This window comes from Arachis duranensis, chromosome 5 (genome assembly GCF_000817695.3).
Source record: "Arachis duranensis cultivar V14167 chromosome 5, aradu.V14167.gnm2.J7QH, whole genome shotgun sequence".
NCBI lineage: Eukaryota > Viridiplantae > Streptophyta > Magnoliopsida > Fabales > Fabaceae > Arachis > Arachis duranensis.
In genome coordinates, this window is record NC_029776.3 from 12,880,957 (window position 1) to 12,901,345 (window position 20,389).

The 20,389-nt window shown below is 37.7% G+C and overlaps 2 protein-coding genes across 2 annotated transcripts; both read left to right on the top strand.

Annotated features, from left to right (window-relative positions):
- The first annotated feature begins 3,565 nt into the window (after positions 1-3,565).
- On the top strand, positions 3,566-6,390 carry LOC107488195 (uncharacterized). Its single transcript, XM_016108898.3, has one exon. It carries the CDS (start codon positions 4,057-4,059, stop codon positions 6,388-6,390), a length of 2,334 nt encoding a protein of 777 aa, XP_015964384.1. The 5' UTR covers positions 3,566-4,056.
- Positions 6,391-17,649: 11,259 nt separating this feature from the next.
- On the top strand, positions 17,650-18,348 carry LOC107488112 (uncharacterized). The gene has a single exon (XM_016108806.1). The coding sequence runs from the start codon at positions 17,650-17,652 to the stop codon at positions 18,346-18,348; it is 699 nt and encodes a 232-aa protein (XP_015964292.1).
- Positions 18,349-20,389: the final 2,041 nt, after the last annotated feature.

The following is a 20,389-nucleotide window of genomic DNA, read 5'->3' on the forward strand; positions in this document are numbered from 1 at the left end:
GCCATTCTGTTTTTTGACTAGCACTACATTGGCTAGCCATGTTGGGTATTTGAACTCTCTAATAAAGCCGGCTTCCAGGAGCGCCTGTACTTGCTCTTCTACTATTGAGGCTCGTTCCGGGCCGAGCTTGCGTCTTCTTTGCTGTACAGGTCGGGATCTTGGGTAAACCGAGAGCTTGTGGGACATGAGCTCGGGATCAATCCCGGGCATGTCGGAAGCCTTCCATGCGAAGAGGTCGGAATTAGCTCTTAGGAGTTCACCCAACCTTTGTTTTAGGGTTTCTCCTAGGTTGGCTCCTATGTAAGTGCTTTTTCCTTCCTCCTCACCGACTTGTATCTCCTCGGTTTTTCCTCCCGGTTGGGGTCGTAGCTCTTCTCTGGTCCTTGTGCCGCCTAGCTCTATGGTGTGAACTTCTTTGCCCTTTCCTTTCAGATTTAGGCTTTCGTTATAGTACTTCCTTGCCAATTTTTGATCTCCCTTTACCGTTGCTATTCCTCCTGGAGTTGGGAATTTCATGCAAAGGTGGGGAGTGGATACCACTGCTCCAAGGCGATTAAGGGTAGTCCTGCCAATTAAAGCATTGTAGGCTGACCCTTCATCGATGACTATGAAGTCTACGCTCAGAGTTCTTGATTTTTCCCCTCTTCCAAAAGTGGTGTGAAGGGGCAAGAATCCCAGTGATTTTATCGGCGTATCCCCTAATCCGTATAGGGTGTCGGGGTAGGCTCTCAATTCTTTTTCATCTAGCCCTAGCTTGTCGAAGGCGGGCTTGAAAAGGATGTCCGCCGAGCTTCCTTGGTCTACTAGGGTTCTGTGGAGATGGGCATTGGCTAGGATCATGGTTATCACCACGGGGTCATCGTGCCCGGGGATTACTCCTTGCCCATCTTCTTTTGTGAATGAGATAGTGGGGAGGTCGGGTGTCTCTTCCCCGACCTGATAGACTCTTTTGAGATGTCTTTTGCGAGAAGATTTGGTGATTCCACCTCCCGCAAATCCTCCTGAGATCATATGGATATGTCTCTCTGGGGTCTGTGGTGGTGGATCTCTTCTATCCATATCATCTCGCTTTCTCTTTCCATGGGCGTCCGACCTTTCCATGAGATATCTATCAAGCCGACCTTCTCTAGCCAGCTTTTCTATCACATTCTTAAGGTCGTAGCAGTCGTTAGTGGAGTGACCATATATTTTATGGTACTCGCAATAATCGCCACGGCTTCCCCCTTTTTTATTTTTAATAGGTCTAGGGGGTGGCAGCCTTTCAGTGTGGCAAATCTCTCTGTATACATCCACTATAGAAGTTTTTAGAGGAGTATAAGAGTGATACTTCCTGGGCCTCTCGAGACCGAGTTCTTCCTTTCTCTTGACTTCCCTTTCCTTCTCCTTAGAGGAAGGAGGGGGTCCAGGTCGCCAACTCAGGTCCCTTAGTTTTGCATTCTCTTCCATATTGATGTACTTTTCAGCCCTTTCTTGTACATCACTTAGAGAAACGGAGTGTCTTTTAGATATGGACTGTGAGAAGGGACCTTCTCTAAGTCCATTGACTAACCCCATTATGACTGCCTCTGTGGGCAGGTCTTGGATCTCTAAACATGCTTTGTTGAACCTTTCCATATAGGCTCGCAGAGATTCTCCGATCTCCTGTTTTATTCCCAGGAGACTCGGTGCATGTTTTACCTTATCTTTCTGAATTGAGAACCTCATCAAGAACTTCCTTGAGAGGTCCTCAAAGCTGGTGATGGATCTCGGGGGAAGGCTATCGAACCACTTCATCGCTGCTTTCGATAAAGTGGTCGGGAAAGCCTTGCATCTCGTAGCGTCGGAGGCATCAGCCAGATACATCCGACTTTTAAAGTTGCTTAGATGATGCTTTGGATCCGTGGTTCCGTCATAGAGGTCCATATCAGGACTTTTGAAGTTCCTTGGAACTTTTGCCCTCATTATGTCCTCGCTGAAAGGATCTTCTCCGCCCGGGAGTTGATCTTCTTGTTCATCGCGGGAATTCTTGAGGGAGGATTCTAGCTGTAAGAGTTTTCTTTCTAACTCTTTTCGCCGTTCCATCTCCTCTTTGAGGTACCTTTCCGTTTCCTTCTGTTTCTCCCGCTCTTGCTCCAATTGTTCCAGGCGGCTGTGGACTAATCCCATTAGTTCAATTACGTGGGATGGTCCGCCTTTCTCTGATTCACGCCCTTCTGAGGAATTTACCTTCGGATTCTTCACTCCGGAGGTACCCTCTCTGTGTTGATTGTTGTCTTTCTGGTGTAGGGCCAGGTCTTCATCGTTATTACCCATGCCTAGATTCTCTTGTTCAGAATCTGTTTCCGCATGGCCTTCTTCGTGGGATCTGTGTGCCATCAATGGATGATCTCTCGGGTCCCCGGCAACGGCGCCAATGTTACGGTGGGTAACCGGAGATTAATAATGTGGATGGCGTTTGGTGGCCCAAGTGTATGAAGGAGGAGAACTCCGGATGGGTCTACAACTCGGGAGGCTCCGTCCGACTTGTGCTCGCGAGTGAATGGGGGGTGGTACCTGCAAAGACACTCCGATGCTTAAGTTAGCAAGGGTGTGAGCAGGTCTAGAGAGTATTGGACTTAGAGATACCTGAGGGGTGTCAGTGTATTTATAGGGGTGAGCCAATAACCACCGTTGGTGTAGTGCCGTATCTTTAGGGTGTTAACCGTCCCCATTATCTTGGGGAGGTTAAGATATGGCTTCATGAAGCGGTTAGAGAGATTTTAGGGGCGGTTACTCATTTGAATGAGTGTTCATCTGCCAGTTAATCTCACATCCGACTTCTTCAGACCAAGTCGTGGTTGGTACCGACTTCTTATGTGAAGGTCGGCACTTAGCTAGGCTCTAATCCTTCAAATTAGGCCTTTTAGTTGGACCTGGGCCTTTGCATTGAGCCAGGGTATTAACACCTACCATTGTCAGTCCTAATCTTATCAACTGTATAAACTTTTATATACCATTTTAATAATTTATTTCCAATATAAAAAAATTGCAAAACAGAGCCTATTAATTAATATTGACCTCAATTTATTTGACTTGGGCATGCGATAAAATTGTCCTGTAGACATACGATGAACTTTCTAACGCCGTTGTTGCTTCAGTCTTAGTCAACAACTGTCCAAAGAGCACCGGTGACTGGTGTGGAATCCATTCGTAGGTTAAACATTCTTAGTACTTCACAGTTCACATATCAGTTAGTCACGTAAGGGAGCCCAATTTATGAAACTCACCCTCTCTTCTGGCGACCATCACAAAAATTCTAAGTTCAAAATAAACGAATATGCAAAACAAAATAAGTATTAATTGAAAGTTTTTCGGTAAAAGAAAAGAAAAAGAAAAAAATAAAAAGAAATAATAAAAAAAAAAGAATGAATGAATAAATAATAAAGGAAGATGTTAAAAATAAAACAAAGCTACAGAACGTGAAACGGATGTCAAAACTCAAAATAAGAGTTAGAGGGCTTGGATGAGCGCGTGATAGAGACTCGCGAAGTGAGTGGGAAGTGAGAAGCATGGTCACTCATGGGCTCCTGGTTTCGTACGTGGGGACTAGTGTTCCTGTGTTACCTCGTTGCAGCAGTTCCCATCAATAACCCTGAGGCATGATCCCAACGCGCAAATATCTCGCGCGTGAAGTTCTGCAGAGCAGCTAAGCTTTGATAGTTTGATGCATCATGTATGTATGACCAACGAGGAGGCTGAGCCTCATTTGCCTTTCTATTTCTGGCTCCCTGCCCCATTCTCCTTTCTCCCTCCACACAAACTATAATCTCTCGGATTCTTCACTTCACAAACCTGCTCTCTACAGATCGCGATTTCATGAATGGCCACCCACCGGAAATTCAAATTCCGGCCTCCCTTTCCGACTTGAATGCACAATTTCATTGCCATCCGGAGGGTCTAAGCCATGACGACCAAGAATAACATGTAATCAATCATAAGAAATCCTCCACGACCTTCAGCTTGAGCTTCCATCATCACACACCAAAGCTTTTTTGTTTGTTTGTGTTTGAGTGGGTTCTGTTGGTCAGTTCCACTGCAATGGCGGCGAGCAACACTGCCACAACGCCTTCCGTGGACTCCGCTTCAGCAGAGGAGCTATCAGCGAAAGCCGTTAACAAGCGATACGAAGGGTTGGTCATGGTTAGGACCAAGGCAGTCAAGGGAAAAGGGGCTTGGTACTGGGCGCACCTCGAACCTATGCTGGTTCACAACGCTGACACCGGTCTTCCCAAAGCGGTGAAGCTACGCTGCTCTCTCTGCGACGCCGTTTTCTCAGCTTCCAACCCTTCTCGCACAGCCTCCGAGCACCTCAAGCGTGGGACTTGCCCCAATTTCAATTCCGCTGCCAAACCCATTTCCTCTGTTTCTCCCACCGTCGCTGCCATGGCCTCCTCTCCCTCTCCTACGGCCAACCACAACCACCGCAAGAGGAGTTCCACTTCGTCCGCCGCCGCCACGGCCGGTCCTGCTACGTCGTACCACGTGACGCCGCTGGCGGTGGTGGATCCGTCGCGGTTCTGCGGGGAGATCGCGTACACATCGTCAGGCTCCACGGCGATTACACCGGTGGGTCTGCTGGCGCAGCAGCCGCATTTGATGCTGTCGGGAGGAAAAGACGATTTGGGAGCTCTGGCTATGTTGGAAGACAGCGTGAAGAAGCTCAAGAGTCCAAAAACGTCCCCCGGTCCAACGCTGAGCAAGACGCAGGTGGAGACGGCCTTGGATTTCTTGGCCGATTGGGTATACGAGTGTTGTGGTTCGGTTTCGCTTTCGAGCCTGGAGCAGCCGAAGTTCAGGGCGTTCCTGAACCAGGTTGGTTTGCCGGCGGTTTCTGGGAGGGAGTTGATTGGCGGGAGGTTGGATTCGAAGTTCGAGGAGGCGAAGGCGGAGTCGGAAGCTCGGATGAGAGACGCCATGTTCTTTCAGTTATCGACGGAAGGTTGGAAAGCAAAGAGCAGTGAGGAGAATGGGAATGTGGTGAAGGTGACTGTGAATCTGCCGAATGGGACCAGTTTGTACAGAAGAGCTGTGTTTGTGAGTGGCTCTGCTCCTTCAAAGTACGCAGAGGAGGTTCTGAGGGAGACAATCACTGCCATTTGCGGGAATGTTGTTGACAAGTGTGTTGGCATTGTTGCGGACAGATTCGGCTCCAATGCTCTCAGAAATTTGGAGTCTCAGAATCATTGGATGGTTAATCTCTCTTGTCAGTACCAAGCCTTCTCCTCTCTAATCAAGCATCTCACCAAGGAACTTCCCTTCTTTCCCACCGTCACTCGCAACTCTTTCAAGATCGCCTCCTTTCTCAATTACAACTCTCCCCATCTCAGGAATGCTTTCCACAAGTACCAATTGCAGGAGTACGGCCACGCCTCCATGCTGCGAATGCCGCCTCCCCCGCCCGACTCTCATCATGCTTTCTTCACCCTTGGCCCTCTCTTTGACGTCATGGACGACACGCTGGCTTCTGCCCGTGCCTTGCAGCTTCTCCTGCACGATGAACACTTCAAGATTCTCTCCATTGAAGACCCAAGCGCCAGGGAGGTCGGGGATATAATCGGAGACGTTGGATTCTGGAACGACTTGAACGCTGTTCACTCGCTCGTGAAACTGGTCAGGGACCTAGCTCAGGAAATTGAGTCAGAAAGGCCGCTTGTTGGTCAATGCCTTCCGTTGTGGGAAGAGGTGAGAGCCCAAGTGAAAGAATGGTGTTCTAAGTTCCACATGGCAGACGGAGCGGTGGAGAAGGTCGTCGAGAGACGCTTCAAGAAGAACTACCACCCTGCTTGGGCTGCCGCCTACATCCTGGACCCGCAGTATCTTGTGAGAGACACCTGCGGAAAGTACCTGCCGCCGTTCAAGTGCTTGACGGCGGAGCAGGAGAAGGACGTGGACAAGCTCATAACAAGGCTTGTTTCGAGGGAGGAGGAGCACATTGCTCTGATGGAGCTCATGAAGTGGAGAACGGAAGGGCTTGATCCCGTGTATGCACGCGCCGTGCAGATGAAGGAGAGGGATCCTGTTACCGGCAAGATGAGAATTGCGAACCCGCAGAGCAGTAGGCTCGTTTGGGAATCATATCTGACCGAGTTCAAGTCCTTGGGGAGGGTTGCTGTTAGGCTCATTTTTCTTCATGCAACTTCTTCTTGTGGCTTCAAATTGAACTGGAATGTGTGGAGATGGGTTTCTAGGGGGCAAAGACACTCCACCACCGCACTCGAAAGGGTGCAGAAATTAATATTCATTGCTGCTCATTCCAAATTGGAGAGGAGAGATTTTTCCACTGATGAACATAAGGACGCAGAGCTTCTTGATTTCCCAAATTCTGACGATGATGTCTTGAACGACGTTCTTGTCGATACATCTTCCGTCTAGCTTAAAAGAATTTATTGAATTCTTTCCGATTACTTTTCTTGTGATCTTATCTCCTTCGTTTCTTTTCATTATTATTACTATTATTATTGTATTTTGTGGTGCCATCCTTCATCCCTAAAGCTAGAGAAAGGAAAGGTTAGATCTTTGTTTGTAAAGCTAGAGAAGAAAAAAAAAGAATGCATGAGCAGCTCCAGAAACGGGAAGAGTGTTGTATAAAGTGTATGTGGCTCTGGGAATTTCGAGATTTTGATGATAATAATAATAAGAATAATATTTGTAAAGTCGGGAATGGAATTGTCCTTTGATGATTCCATTTCTAAGCAATGCTCAAAACAACGTTGTTTTTCCGCCTTACATCATCCGCTAAAAGCTGCAATCATATTCTTGTCAAATGTGGCTAACTTTGGGCATCAAAAATTGTCTTAATGGGGTTCAATCCTCTTACTGTTACTACTAGTTTTTTTATACTCTAAAGAATCTTAGTGCATTTTTATAAAATCTGGTAAGTTAGCTCCGCTATCAATCACTTGTAGGACTGATGAATCCTTTCCGCCCTACACCTACAAACAAAGAGAAACAGCTTTTTAATTCTGACTACATAAAGTCAAAGTTGTGCCATAAATCATCCAATCCCAAAGGTCTTGTTGATGAAATCACGTCAAATATGTAGATATAGTTATAGTTGTGACTTTTCAAATGGACACTTGTTTTGAAGTTCAGTCACGATGTTGATTCCTTGGTAAGTTCAGTGTCTTGTGGTATTGGCAGCAGAATATAAGGGGGGCCTTTGTTTGATAGCTAAAGCTGTCATGGATATCACTCCAATGGGGATGGGGTCCCAATCCCACATTAATCTCAGTTTAAACGGACAACATAACATGGAGTATTCTTTATACTTTTAACCACATTATACACACAAAATTACATGATCTAACAGTGTATAATTTTTTTCCTTATTAAAATACTAAGTAGCAAAATTGGTATTGTATGCCGTGCATGCTTGATGACGAGTTTAATTACTGTATAGTGTGTATACTGTGTAGAGTTTGAGGTACTATATCTGTAGTGTGGATACTGTAGAGTTTGAACATATCAATAAAATTAAAACTTCGTAACTTACTGTTTGGTGCCAGTGGACAACAGTGGACGTACAATGATATGGTTGGTTGTTAATAGAACTTGCTGGACCATAATTTAGGAAAGCAGGTCTTAATTGACTTGAATTTCAAGGTGTCTATCTATACCGTTAAAAGGTTAAGACAGTTTGAAATATGATTAACAAAGAATAATTTGATTCTTATTTAATATTGTTTCTTTTGAATGTTATTATATTTACTTAGCTAAAATTATGATTCAAGATCTCTAATTAAACCGATCAACTCTTATGAGAGTGTTAATAAAGTTAATTTGACTGTGATTGGATTGGATTTCAAAGGAGCAGGGCTAAGCTAAATGTATCCCATCCAGGTACGTTTGGTCTGAAATCTGAACCCCACCAGCATGAGAGTATGTATAGTGGTGAGTGGAGGTCATTTTCCAAGCATTGGTTGGTGGTGTTGCATTGTTATTGTGGATAGATATTAAAGCCTTTCTTTCTTAAATGGAACAAGGTAGCTTTGAGTAACTTCTCTTTTAAACATTCCAAAGATTGTGTGATGGTTCATGGCAGGGTCATTGGATGATGCTCCCCATGATTGCAAGAAAGGTGTTGAGAGGACCCAAAACAAAGGAACTCTGTCGGCATGAAGCACCACAGAAGATGCTGCAACACAAGATTAGAGAGAACCCATTCTTGATTCTTCAACAACGAATTTTATTTTTTAACCCAACTACTCCCTCCCTCCCTTTCTTTTTTCCAAAGCTACTACTCTTCCCCACTTTACTATAATAATATGTTTGTTGAAACCCAAGAACAACAAATTATTATTGAAATTGATTCGTTTTTGCTAAAAGTTCCGCATCTTAAGCTGCTTCTACGAACGCTTTCTTCAAGCATATATAGCAAGGATGCTCCTATAGTGTGTGACATAATATGTTGTAAAGTTTGAAAAGGAAAGGCACGTATATATTATTAACAGACTTGTTCATAATTCTTTTGAAATAATATCATATCATATCTTACCAGAATCGGAACACTTCTGTATAGTGTATATCCCACAGCAATGAAATTTTCTAGCTAGTATTATTTGAAAACTCGAAAATTTAAATTTGATGCAAATTGCAAATTTTCATTAAGCTAAAGATTCGAATTGTCTGCTACTACTACGCGAGGTATTATTGTACGAGCTAGAAGCTCAATGCCTCAATCTATCCCCCAATTGATTCCGTATATGCCAGCTACTCAATTGACAATTTGACATCATTTCAAAATTGAACATTTGAAAACAATGCTACAGAGGACCCAAACATCAATAACAACTTTTAACTTTATTAAAATACTACTAAAGAGAATCCTATTTAATATCATTAACTTCAATATATAATCAAGTTGCTCGTCAAGTTTACTAAATTTAGGCAAGCAAAAATATTGAATAACTTATCTTTTAACGCAACTAACAATATTTAAATTTATATTTGAATTTTTTGGAATGTTTATCAAATGAATTAAAATTTTATAATAAATAATTTTATTTTTTATTAATATACCATCATATTTAAATAATAAATATATTTATTTAAAATATATCTAAAAATATTAAATTTAAAAAATATTATTATTAATTAAAAAAATTAAACAGTCTTTCATGGTTGATTCTAAGACTTTTTTTGTATATAAAAATAAAAGTAGTGATATATCTTAACATTGTAAATTTCGGTGTTTTTTAAAAATGTGAAAGATACACAAATTGGAGAGTCCGATTTATATACTTTAAATTTGTTAATTTTTTTTAACAGAAATTCCTCGGTCCGATTTATGTACTCTCACAAATCCCTCGGTCTGATTTCTGTACTTCTCACAAATCGAACGGTCCAATTTTTATTTATCTAATTAAACGGTTTTACATTTGAAAATAACACCCAATCAACCCACATTTTGAAAAAACACCGTTGCTACTCCAATATCAAAAACAAAAGCCGTGATTCTAATGACAAACCAACAACAAAAAATAAATATAAACTATCAAGAATCAATTTGTTGAATGGTCTAATGACATAGCAAATGAAAAAATGCAAATTATTAATAGTAAATTATAACAATCAAATTCATGTTATTAAAATAGAACAAAATTATTCCTTTTTTGCTAGTGTTATGATTGACACAATTTCACTTGAAATATTCAGATGTATTGGCAAACGATTAATGTTATTAACCTTAAGTTAAACACTCAAAATTTATACGATGTGTATATTTTTTTAGATCTATACAGTAAATCTTTCAATATATATATATATATATTATATTAAAAAAATTGAAGAAAAGGAAATGAAGGTGGTGAGAGAAGCGAGAGTGTGTTAGAAGATTCGACACATTGAGAAAAAGTGAGTGAAAAAAATTAAGAAGTAATTAAATTATAAAGATATTTTAGACATTTTAAGTTTTAAGTGAAATCTTATTAAAATAAAATTTTAAATCAGACCTATATATTTAAGTTAAAATTAATTTAAAAAAAGAACAAATAAAGTGAATTGAATTCCATCTAAATTAATTTAATTATTTTTGTTTTAAACACTGGAATTAAATTCAATTATAATGGGAATTGAATTCTAAGAGGTTTTAAAACACCCTATTTATGTGCATTATTATTATTTCAAAGAATTTAGCTAAAAATGTGTTTAGAAAGTGTGTAATACAAAATATTTTTTTAACTTCACAAATTTTGAAATTTGTACACTTTTATAATGCATGTATTATTAAGAAATAAAACTTAAAAAATATTTACTTTCAGTATCCTTAACAAATGTCACTTACTTCTTAGTTGGAACTTTTTTCACATTCATTCACTGGTTTCTTAACAAGCGTAAAACAAAAAGGAGTTTTTTTCAGTGTATATATAGTAATAAGGTCTAGTATAATAGCATGCTTATGATGCCTTTACATGTGAAAATTATGTTGCCATTAATAATAGCCGGAATGAACCCTTTCAATTCATGGCTTAAGCTAGGGGGTATTTAAAGCTTTGCCCCAAAATTAAAGCAAAGCAGGTTCCCAGTTGTGGAAAGCTTCCACTAGTCTCGGGTATACTATATTTCGTTTCCACAATACAATTAAAAATAAAAAAAAAAACAAGAATTATTAAAAGTGCATGTATAAAATAATGAAAAGATGATGTAGTGTCCTTCATGATAGTCATGATAGTAATTACACATCCTCGTGGGGGGAGCTGTGATATACGAATCCCCAATGTTGTTGATGGTGTTCCACGTTCACACATTCACTCACTCACCACTTACTTCAAACAGTTAAAAGGTGAAAAGCTTTGGGGTAAAATAATAAGTGGGTAGAGCTCTTCAGTAGTGTTCTTTTTTTGAGTAGGTCTAGTAATGATAATAGAGATGTTGTAAGGAGTGAATAGAAAAGTGGTAGTAGCTAGTGAAAAAATCAAGTATAGTATTATTATAATTATAATTGAGTTAGGGGTGATGTAATTACTGATTTTAGTGAGAGACAGAAATGATTGTCGGCAAGGCCTTAACAAAGCTGACTGCTCACCAACCAAAAAGTTCATTCTCTCTCTCTTCTCTCTTACACACACAACTTTCTCTGTATGTGTTTGTCTGTGTCTCTCTCTAGATAATAGATATATTAGGCTTTTATTTTCACCTGTATGGTATGCACTACATTCATTCATTTTGAGGTTAAAGAGAAAAAAGAAAGCAAATATAATGATTAGTATAGGACGACACACACACACACTCTTTATACAAGAATCTTGGCTGTTCCAAAGAGTAATTATGTAAGCTTTATTAATAATTGTTGGTTTTACTTAATGGCTGACTTGATTTGTATGTCCTTTTCTAACGGGAAGAGCACATTGAGGCATTGATGCTTGACAGAAAGAAGAATGCTGTTTGCGATCTGTGCATTCATATGGGTACCCACACAAATACGCATATCTACTCACTACTCACTACTCACTACCCCCTATCCCCTATCTAGCTACCTAGCTTTAATTTTCTCTTTCTGTTTAGTTTCACTAATCATATCATTCCACATTATTACCTTTTGGATCTTGTAACAACTCTACTCCAAATTCAATTTTACCAAGCTACACATATTAATCAACATATATTAGCAGTAGCGTATGCTTTTCCTTAATTTCTTTAGCATCATCACACGTCATTTTTTAAGAATGAATTGAGTTCTCAATGCCCTTCACTACTTTAATTTTGCTCTGCATGCAATAACAATTTCTTTCTTGATGATATTATTAATTATTCACTTCAAACTAACTAAATTATATTTTTCTACTAATTCATGCAGGGACAAGCTAAGCACGCTGAACAAAATTTTATGAACGTATGAAATAAATATCTTTGCTTTCAAATAAGCTCCCAAAACATCAAGCTAATGTTGATTGTAGTAGAATAGATTAACATAGTGTATATATATATACTGTCATTTCACGTGCAACGATAGTTTTTTCATACCTTAACTTTCTACGAGAAATTTAATTCCTTCTCTTAAACATGAACCCAAAAGTCTTGGCTCTTTATGCACTTTTCTATTAGACCATGCCTCTATTAAAATAAGAGAAAGGAGTAATTAATCGTAGTGTGTCAGGAGATGTGTCTTGTAAGTACATGCTTGTTATTTAAATGTTTATTATTTGTCAGTAGTCTCTTGTGAGTAGTATATATACATGCACGGGTACATTAGATTATTTGATGTGATTGCGCTACAAGAATCGGGCAGATATACTTGTTTCTTTTATTCTTCTTTTCTTAATTTCTTTTTAGTTTAGTTATCCTTTCTGGCAAAAAAATTTCAAGCCCTTTAGAGGTGGGGTGGAAGTGGAACTATAAATTCTTAACGAATTAACTCTCTATTCTTTGAAGATGCAACTACTTCCTAACTTTTCCTAAAAATTAAATTCCGAGACTATAAGAAATGAATATTATTTCTCCCGTATTCATTTAAGGCAACTACTCAAATGAAGATGGCAAAAACATCTTTTTATGAAGATGTTTTGTTTAAAAATGTGATTTATTTATTTAGTCACACTTTAAATAAAGACAACATTTTTATAAATATCAAAATTTAACTATCCAATCCATAATTCAAGGGTCAAAAAAAATATTTTTACATGAAAACAATTATAAAGTCTTCATTGTAGTATCCACCTTCATTTAAATATAATGTTTGTTAGTAATGTTCATGAGATAAACAATATAAGTTTTGATGCAACATTAGAATTGTCGAGCTTCATTCACTCAATCCTATAAGTTACTAGTTTATGAGGTAAAGGTTGTCCATCTTATGAAAGCTGCTAACCTTTATCTCTATAAGATATACAATTCTAATAATAGGATTATGTTCAAAGAATAAATTGTAATTAGAAAGCCTAACTCTTGTAATGATATGATAATTTGCTATGATGATCATATAATAAATAAACTTACACTATAATATTACTCGTAAAAAAGATTAGAGGAATAATAAAACCTTACTTTATGTTTAATTAATTAGTTAGAGCAATTACATAAAGTAGACATGTTTGTAATTATAGATAATGATAAAATCCATCAGTGATGAAATATCTTGTGAAACAATAACCATATCGTAGCAAAAGTGGCATCATATTTAGTCATCAGTTTAATCTATTCGAAATCCCTCTTTTGTTTTTTTTTTATATGCATCTTCTTTATTTATTCTCTCGGATGAACTCTAAATAAACTTTACATATTTGTTCTATATATTATGATCATTTAACAATGCAATGGTTTTCTCTCACGTACTAGCATTCAAACTTCACATAATTTTGTAATATATATTTTTCTCCTTTCCGACTCATATTATATACCAGCCGTCATCTTTACATACTAAGAAATTGATTAATATATTGGCTCAAATTTAAGAAAAATATAAGGGAAAAATGATGGTAATCTAACATTTATGTGTATTAATGATATAGTAGAGTTATATATATTATATTTTGTTCATAATATGATTCAATCTGAAAAAGAAAATGTTTAGTAATATTGTTAACAAACAAATGCAAAACAAAACTTATTGCAGTTCTTTCTATGTTGTTGTTTTCTTTTTTTCATTTTTTTTCAACATCATTGTTTTCTTTCAGACTATGATTTCCCCCTTTTGGGTTGGGTCCATACAAGGAGAAACGCAATGATTATAATAAGTTAATAGCCCTTACAAACCAATGAGCGAAAGGACTCAAATCTTATGTAAATAATGATGGTTGCGGGTGGGACGACTAATCCATTTTGAATGGGTTGAATGTCTTTTCAGGGTCATATGTTTTATGTATTTAATTAGTTTTAATTTGTTTCGGTTTACTTTTGGTGGTTTTTGTTGGAGCTAATACAAAATAACGATCAAACATTAAGAAACCACTTTATTTATTATTACCATTGGTTTTTGGGAATGAGAATCACTTTTGTTTAAAGCCGTAGATGGTGCACTTTCGTTTTTCGTATTATGATAGTAGTGCAATTTGTGCAGGTGCTTAATTCCATGACGTGGCTAGCTGAGACTGGCTACACATCATGATCCATGTTAGATGAGTTATCTGAAATGACAATAGTAGCCATTGAAGATTTAGAATCCAATGCAAATGAGAAGGTGAAAGTGGGAAAGTGGGGTTTGGGGGTTATGAAGTTGGTGTTTGCCTTTTGTGTCATTGTGTGTGTGTCTCTGTACAGATTACTGAATCTCCAAACAAGATATGGAGGGTATAAGTATTTGCCATTTTGTAGGCTTGCATGGTTGCTTGCTGCAAAAGAATAGGAAAAAAAATAAATTAATTAATTAGTTGGATTAGTTAACGAATTTCGCGTGATATGATGGGTAAACACTTAAATTTTTCCCTATTGCTCCCATTAGAAGCATGAGCCACGAGAAATGGAAGCTATACTTATCATCATTATTATATTGTTATTATTCTGATTATTAATAGTTAACCTTATTTGGTTTATAAAATTGAGTGGTGGACCTACTACTTCTAGTAGTAGCAGGCGTAGCTACATAGTGTATTTGGTAGACGGGGTAGGTATTTGTGTTTGCAAGAGAGTGTGTGGGTGAATATCAGAGTAAATAAATGAAAAAGTGTGTTAGGAGCAGTAAATTTTTGTTATTTGTAGTCATTAAAAATATTTTTAATAGTATAAAATTTTATATAATGATATGAGATGATTTATTTTTCTTTTATTAGTTATATGTTGGCCACAATTTAATAAAATTGGTATCTCTAAATTTTTTTATAAATAAAAATATACATAAAAAAATTTAGTGTGATAAAATATATATCAAAATTCGTAAATACGAAGTATATCAAAAAATTATTTTTTAAGGACCAAAATATACTCGGGTCTTATAAATTTATTAATGATACAATATTTTTGTTTATCGAAAATAATCGATATACTTTAAAATTTATAACCTTTTGTATGTATTTTTGATCATTCTAAATTTATATATATATATATATATTTACTTGTAAATAATAATATAACATGATTGAAAGTGCTTTCTCTTTAAACTCGTGTTGTCAAATTTGACAACCATGAATTTTTTGTAACTTTGTTAATATTCATTCATCCATGCATTTTAACTCAAATGTGTCTATGTCCATATGAATATTGTGAAAGTCTCCAAATAGTCAAACCTAGAATCTCCTCTATTCAGTATTCATTTTTACTAAACAGAGGGGACATGGGGCCATAGCTTACGTCTGACACCGTGATGAATCTTTACTCCTATTCTACTTTCTTTGCACACAAATCAGAACACTGCAATTAAGCTGTAATGCTTTATTTCCTTTTATATTTTTGGTCAAAATATGATGGGATTGAAGTATGACCCCAAATGTACTTTCATATGGGCTAGCGAGATCCAGCTTGAAATTGGGCCTCACGTAAGATCGAATGGAGTATACACGTGTCTTTTTGGAGAAGGAAATAGGGATAGATTGTGTGGCTAAAAAAAACTCTTGTGTGAGTCGGACTTCCACTTTGTAGATGAACCTTGTGCTGAGCAGACGAGCATTGTTGTTGATGATGCTAGAGTCTAGAAGGGTCTCCTTAACCCATCTCGTTTAGTTGATGTAATTTTGGGCGTTAGCCCTGTTTAAATCACTAATTATACTACGTATATATTAAAATTAATTATTAAAATTAATTATTAATATAAAATATATATAGTCAAGAACTTACTGATAACTATCGCTTCTACAACCGCATTATGAATTTATGATTCATTGCAAGGAGCCTGCGAGTCGACTCGTAAGACTTTATTGGATTAGTCAATTCCCAACGAACAAGTTTGTATAAAGAAAAAAAAATATAATTTATCTTAAAAAGTGAATAAAAATAAATAAAATGACACATTTTATTTTGTTAGATAGGTATTTAAATAGAGGTATGCTCCATATACAAGTCTTTTTGGCTTACAAGCTATATAAGTTGGTCCAAGTTTAAGAAAAAAGCACGCCCACTACTCCTTTAAAATCGAGCGTCCAACGCACGCGTTTATTATGCCACACTCTTCCTCTTCTTCCTCAATCAAAACGCAAACCGTCAAGATTCGCACTCTTCCTCTTTTTCCTCAATCAAAACGCAAAATGTCAAGATTCAAGCGACATTCAAAACAAAAGACATGTTCCAACTCCTCGCGAAGAGTAGAAGAAATCAAGAAGAAAAGATACAAATCTCCATAAAAAATTACTAGAAAAAACAAAGAAACATTATTCAAGGTACTGTTTTACTATTCTTCTAGGTTTTTTTTCTAGATTGTCTCTGTCATGTGCCTCATTCTTAACCGTTTGGGTGTATTTCTGTAATCCTTCTGTAATCATTTGGGGGTATTTTTGTAATCGTTTGGGTGTATTTCTAAAGTTCCATTATCTTCAAAACAATTTCAAAGCTTGATTTCAGAAACCATGAAAATCGAAAAAAAAAACCGAAGCAAGAAGGAGATCTAACAAATTTGGCAAGAAATTCGAAAAAAGAAACGAAATCGTTTGAAAAATGGAAGTTATATATTTGCGCGTTAATTTATTTGAATTGATTTAAAAGTCTGTTAAAGAGGTACGTAACATAAGCAGCGCATTTAGTAGGTTTTGTTTTCTTCAGACATGTAAAACTTGTAAGCGCAAAACACTTGTATGTAGAGATTAATCCATTAACTATATAACAAAAAGAATTTTCATTTTTTTACTATTTTTTCTCTCTATTATAGCAAACACTCATTTTATTTACTTGTGTTAGTTAGATAATTAGCTTGTTAATTATAGAGATTAGTTTGTCATACTCAAGTTAGTAAAATTAGTTATTCTCACTTACATGTATGTATATATATGTGACAGCTGGATTTGTAATAGCTAATAAAAAGTAAAATGAAAAATGCTGAAGGTGCTTTTTGCCCCCGATCTTCTCTCTCGAACCGTCTCTCTCACCTTCTAGAAACTCCTTCTTCTTCTAATCAACAATTGATTCAGTCATGGACGCAGAACACAGCAGTTTCAACATGGTGCGGTGAGCGTTCCATGAATTGAATCCTTCATTTCTTCTATGTACTCCCTTTGTACTCCCCTTGTATTCCCATTTCTTGATTTCTTCTCTTTCCTTAAACCTACACTATAGAGTTTGATGAGAGTTTCTCACTTCACGATCTTGCAATTTTGGTGTGGTAAGAACTCCGATCAACGGGATTAAGGGAAGAAGATTCTGAATCGGTCATTTACTAGATTCATTGATCAAAAATTTCAATTCCTACTCCAATGGATTCCAACCACACCCCGAATCTTGGAAGCATCAATCTCCAACTTTTGGCCCAAATTGTAATGCAAATCACTAGTATGCAATCCGCATCGACGAAATCAACTGTGAGCCCTCATCTTGATTTGGCTAGTCCCTATTATTTGCATCCAGCGGACAGTACAAGTAACCGTTTGATTTCTAGGGTTCTTGATCATCAGAATCATCACAACTAGTCGCACTATATGCTGTTAGCGCTTAAATCAAAGAACAAATTGGCCTTTATTGATGGTACTCTCCCGAAGCCACCGTAGATGACCCGTTGTTTGAGGCTTGGGATCGTTGCAATACTTTCGTAGTCTCCTGGATTCATTTTTCTCTAGCATAATGGGTAATAGTATAGCCAAAGATCTATGGCAAAAACTCAAAAATCGATTTTATCAAGGGGATGTCTTCAAGATTGCTGAGCTCCAAGAGAAGTTGTTCTCAATCAAGCAAGGTGATCTGTCTGTCACTCATTATTTCACCAAACTCAAAGGAATTCGGGAAGATTTGGAAACTTTCATACCCCTCCCACAGTGCAACTGCACACTGAAATGCACCTGTGTTTTTGACACGGTTAGCAATTATCGAAAGAATACTTTTGTGGTGCGATTCTTGAGAGGCCTCAATGAACAATTTGGAAGTGCTCGATCAAACATTATGCTCATGAACCCTCTTCCCTCCATTGATTCTACCTATTCAATGATGCTGCAACAGGAACGAAAACTCTTGGGCACTGACATTGCTGAGCCGAGCCCTTTGTTGAGCACCGCTTCATCTAACACTTTTCAGTCTCGAGGCAGAGGACACGGGAGAGGAGGTCGAGGCCGTGGTCCAGGTGGCAGAGGAAGTTCTAAGCTCTGTGCCTACTGTGGTAAAACTGGACATCTCATTGACACTTGCTACCACAAGTATGGAATACCTCCACATCTTAAGAAACAGAACCAAATCAATAATCTCACTACTGAGGATGATGATTGCGGTGAACCAATTAGCTTGTATGAGAATCAGGGGGAATCTTCGCATGCGAAGTTTACTTCATAGAAAAAAGATGCACTACTCGCCCTCTTGCAGCATCATGGAGCCAAGATCAATCATAATATGAATCAAGTTGCTCCAGCCAATGACACCACTCCTGATGAGCATCACTATGCTGTCATGTCCATTTGTTCACAACACAATGACTCCTGGGTCATCGACACTGGAGCCACCATACATGTGACATATAAGTTAGATGCATTTGATTCGTACCATAAAATCAAACCAGTAAAAGTTAGATTACCAAACAACCAAATCATCATTGCATCTATTGCGGGTCGTGTCATTTTCTCAAAATCTTTATACCTTACAAATGTCTTATACATTCCATCTTTTGCATACAATTTAATTTCTGTTTCACAACTCATTGCATCACTTGACTACCAATTTGTTTTCAACAAATTTGGTTGTGAGATACAGGATCTTCCAACATGGAAGATGATTGGAGCAGCTGATTATTCTAATGGCTTGTATACACTGAACACCAGCACCACCATACATAATACACTTGAATGCAGCTCACATGACACCACGATGCACAACATTGAACTGTGGCACCTTAGATTGGGCCATGTTCCTTTCAATAAATTGTAACTCTTATATGATTTGTTTCCTTCAATTTCTAGTTCAAACTTTAATAAAATTGTGGCTGCAAAGCCGTGTGATTCTTGTCAATTTGCCAAACAAAAGAGACTTTCCTTTTCTACTAGTCATCGCAAATCTAATGCAATGTTTGACATTATACACATTGATATCTGGGGTCTTTTGAATATTCTTTATACTGATTGTAACAAGTATTTTCTCACTATAGTAGATGACTACAGCAGATACACTTGGATATTTTTTTATGAAATTAAAATCTGAGACAGAAAGGCTGATTAAAAACTTTGTAACCCTCATTGAAAATCAATTTCACAAGACTATAAAGTGCATTTGGTCTAACAACGGCAAGGAGTTCTTAATGCATGACTTTTATGCAGCCAAAGGCATATTGCATCAAAGGTCATGCGTGGCAACTCCACAACAGAATGGAATAGTAGAATGCAAGCACCAGCATATACTGCAGGTAGCTCAATCCATTTTATTCCACTCTACTGTCCCTAATTGCTATTGGGACTTTGCCGTCACCCATGCTATCCATTTGATCAATAGATTGCCAAGTTCCATTTTAGAAAATAAAACACCTTTTGAAATGATTTTTAACATCAAACCAGATTTCAAACATTTAAAAGTTTTTGGTTGTCTCACTTATATTTCAATACTTGTAGCTGGTACGATGAAACTTGATAAACAGGCCAGAAAGTGTGTTTTTTTGGGATATAAGGAAGGGACCAAAGGTTACATTGTTTTAGATATACAAAGCAAATAATTATTTGTGTCAAGAGACGTCGTGTTTTTTGAGTCGAGTCTGCCCTTCACTGAGGCAGGGCTTCCCACACCTCCTGTATCTCACACAATATGTTCTAAGCCCGTTGACCCATTTCTATACACTGAGGCTTATGATGCCACACCACAACATCACGATGACCACAATTCACCCAATATTTCATCAAAGTTGCCTCTTATTTCACAAAATTCACATCATCAGATCACTCACACACCACTGAGGACTCACACGGAGGCTCTCTCACAAACTCCTACATTAACTCCACTCAGAAGGTCCTCAAGGATCCACAAACCACCACGCCACCTAGCTAATTTTTAGTGTATGCAAACCTCTAAACTTTATATTGCACAATCATTGTCATCCTTGTATCCTCTTTCACATTGCATATCATACCATAAACTCTCATCCACTCACAAGACACTATCATTGGCTGTTTCAAATGCATCTGAACCTTCATCTTATGAGGAAGCTGTAACTCAAAGATGCGAGAAAGAGGCCATTAATGTAGAATTAAATGCTCTAAAGTCAAACCAAACATGGACCTCACCCCTCTTCCTCATGGCAAGTCTACAACTGGTAATAAATGGGTTTTTAAACTGAAATTGAGGCCTGATGGATCTGTTGAACGCCACAAGGCCCGGTTGGTTGCAAAAGGTTACA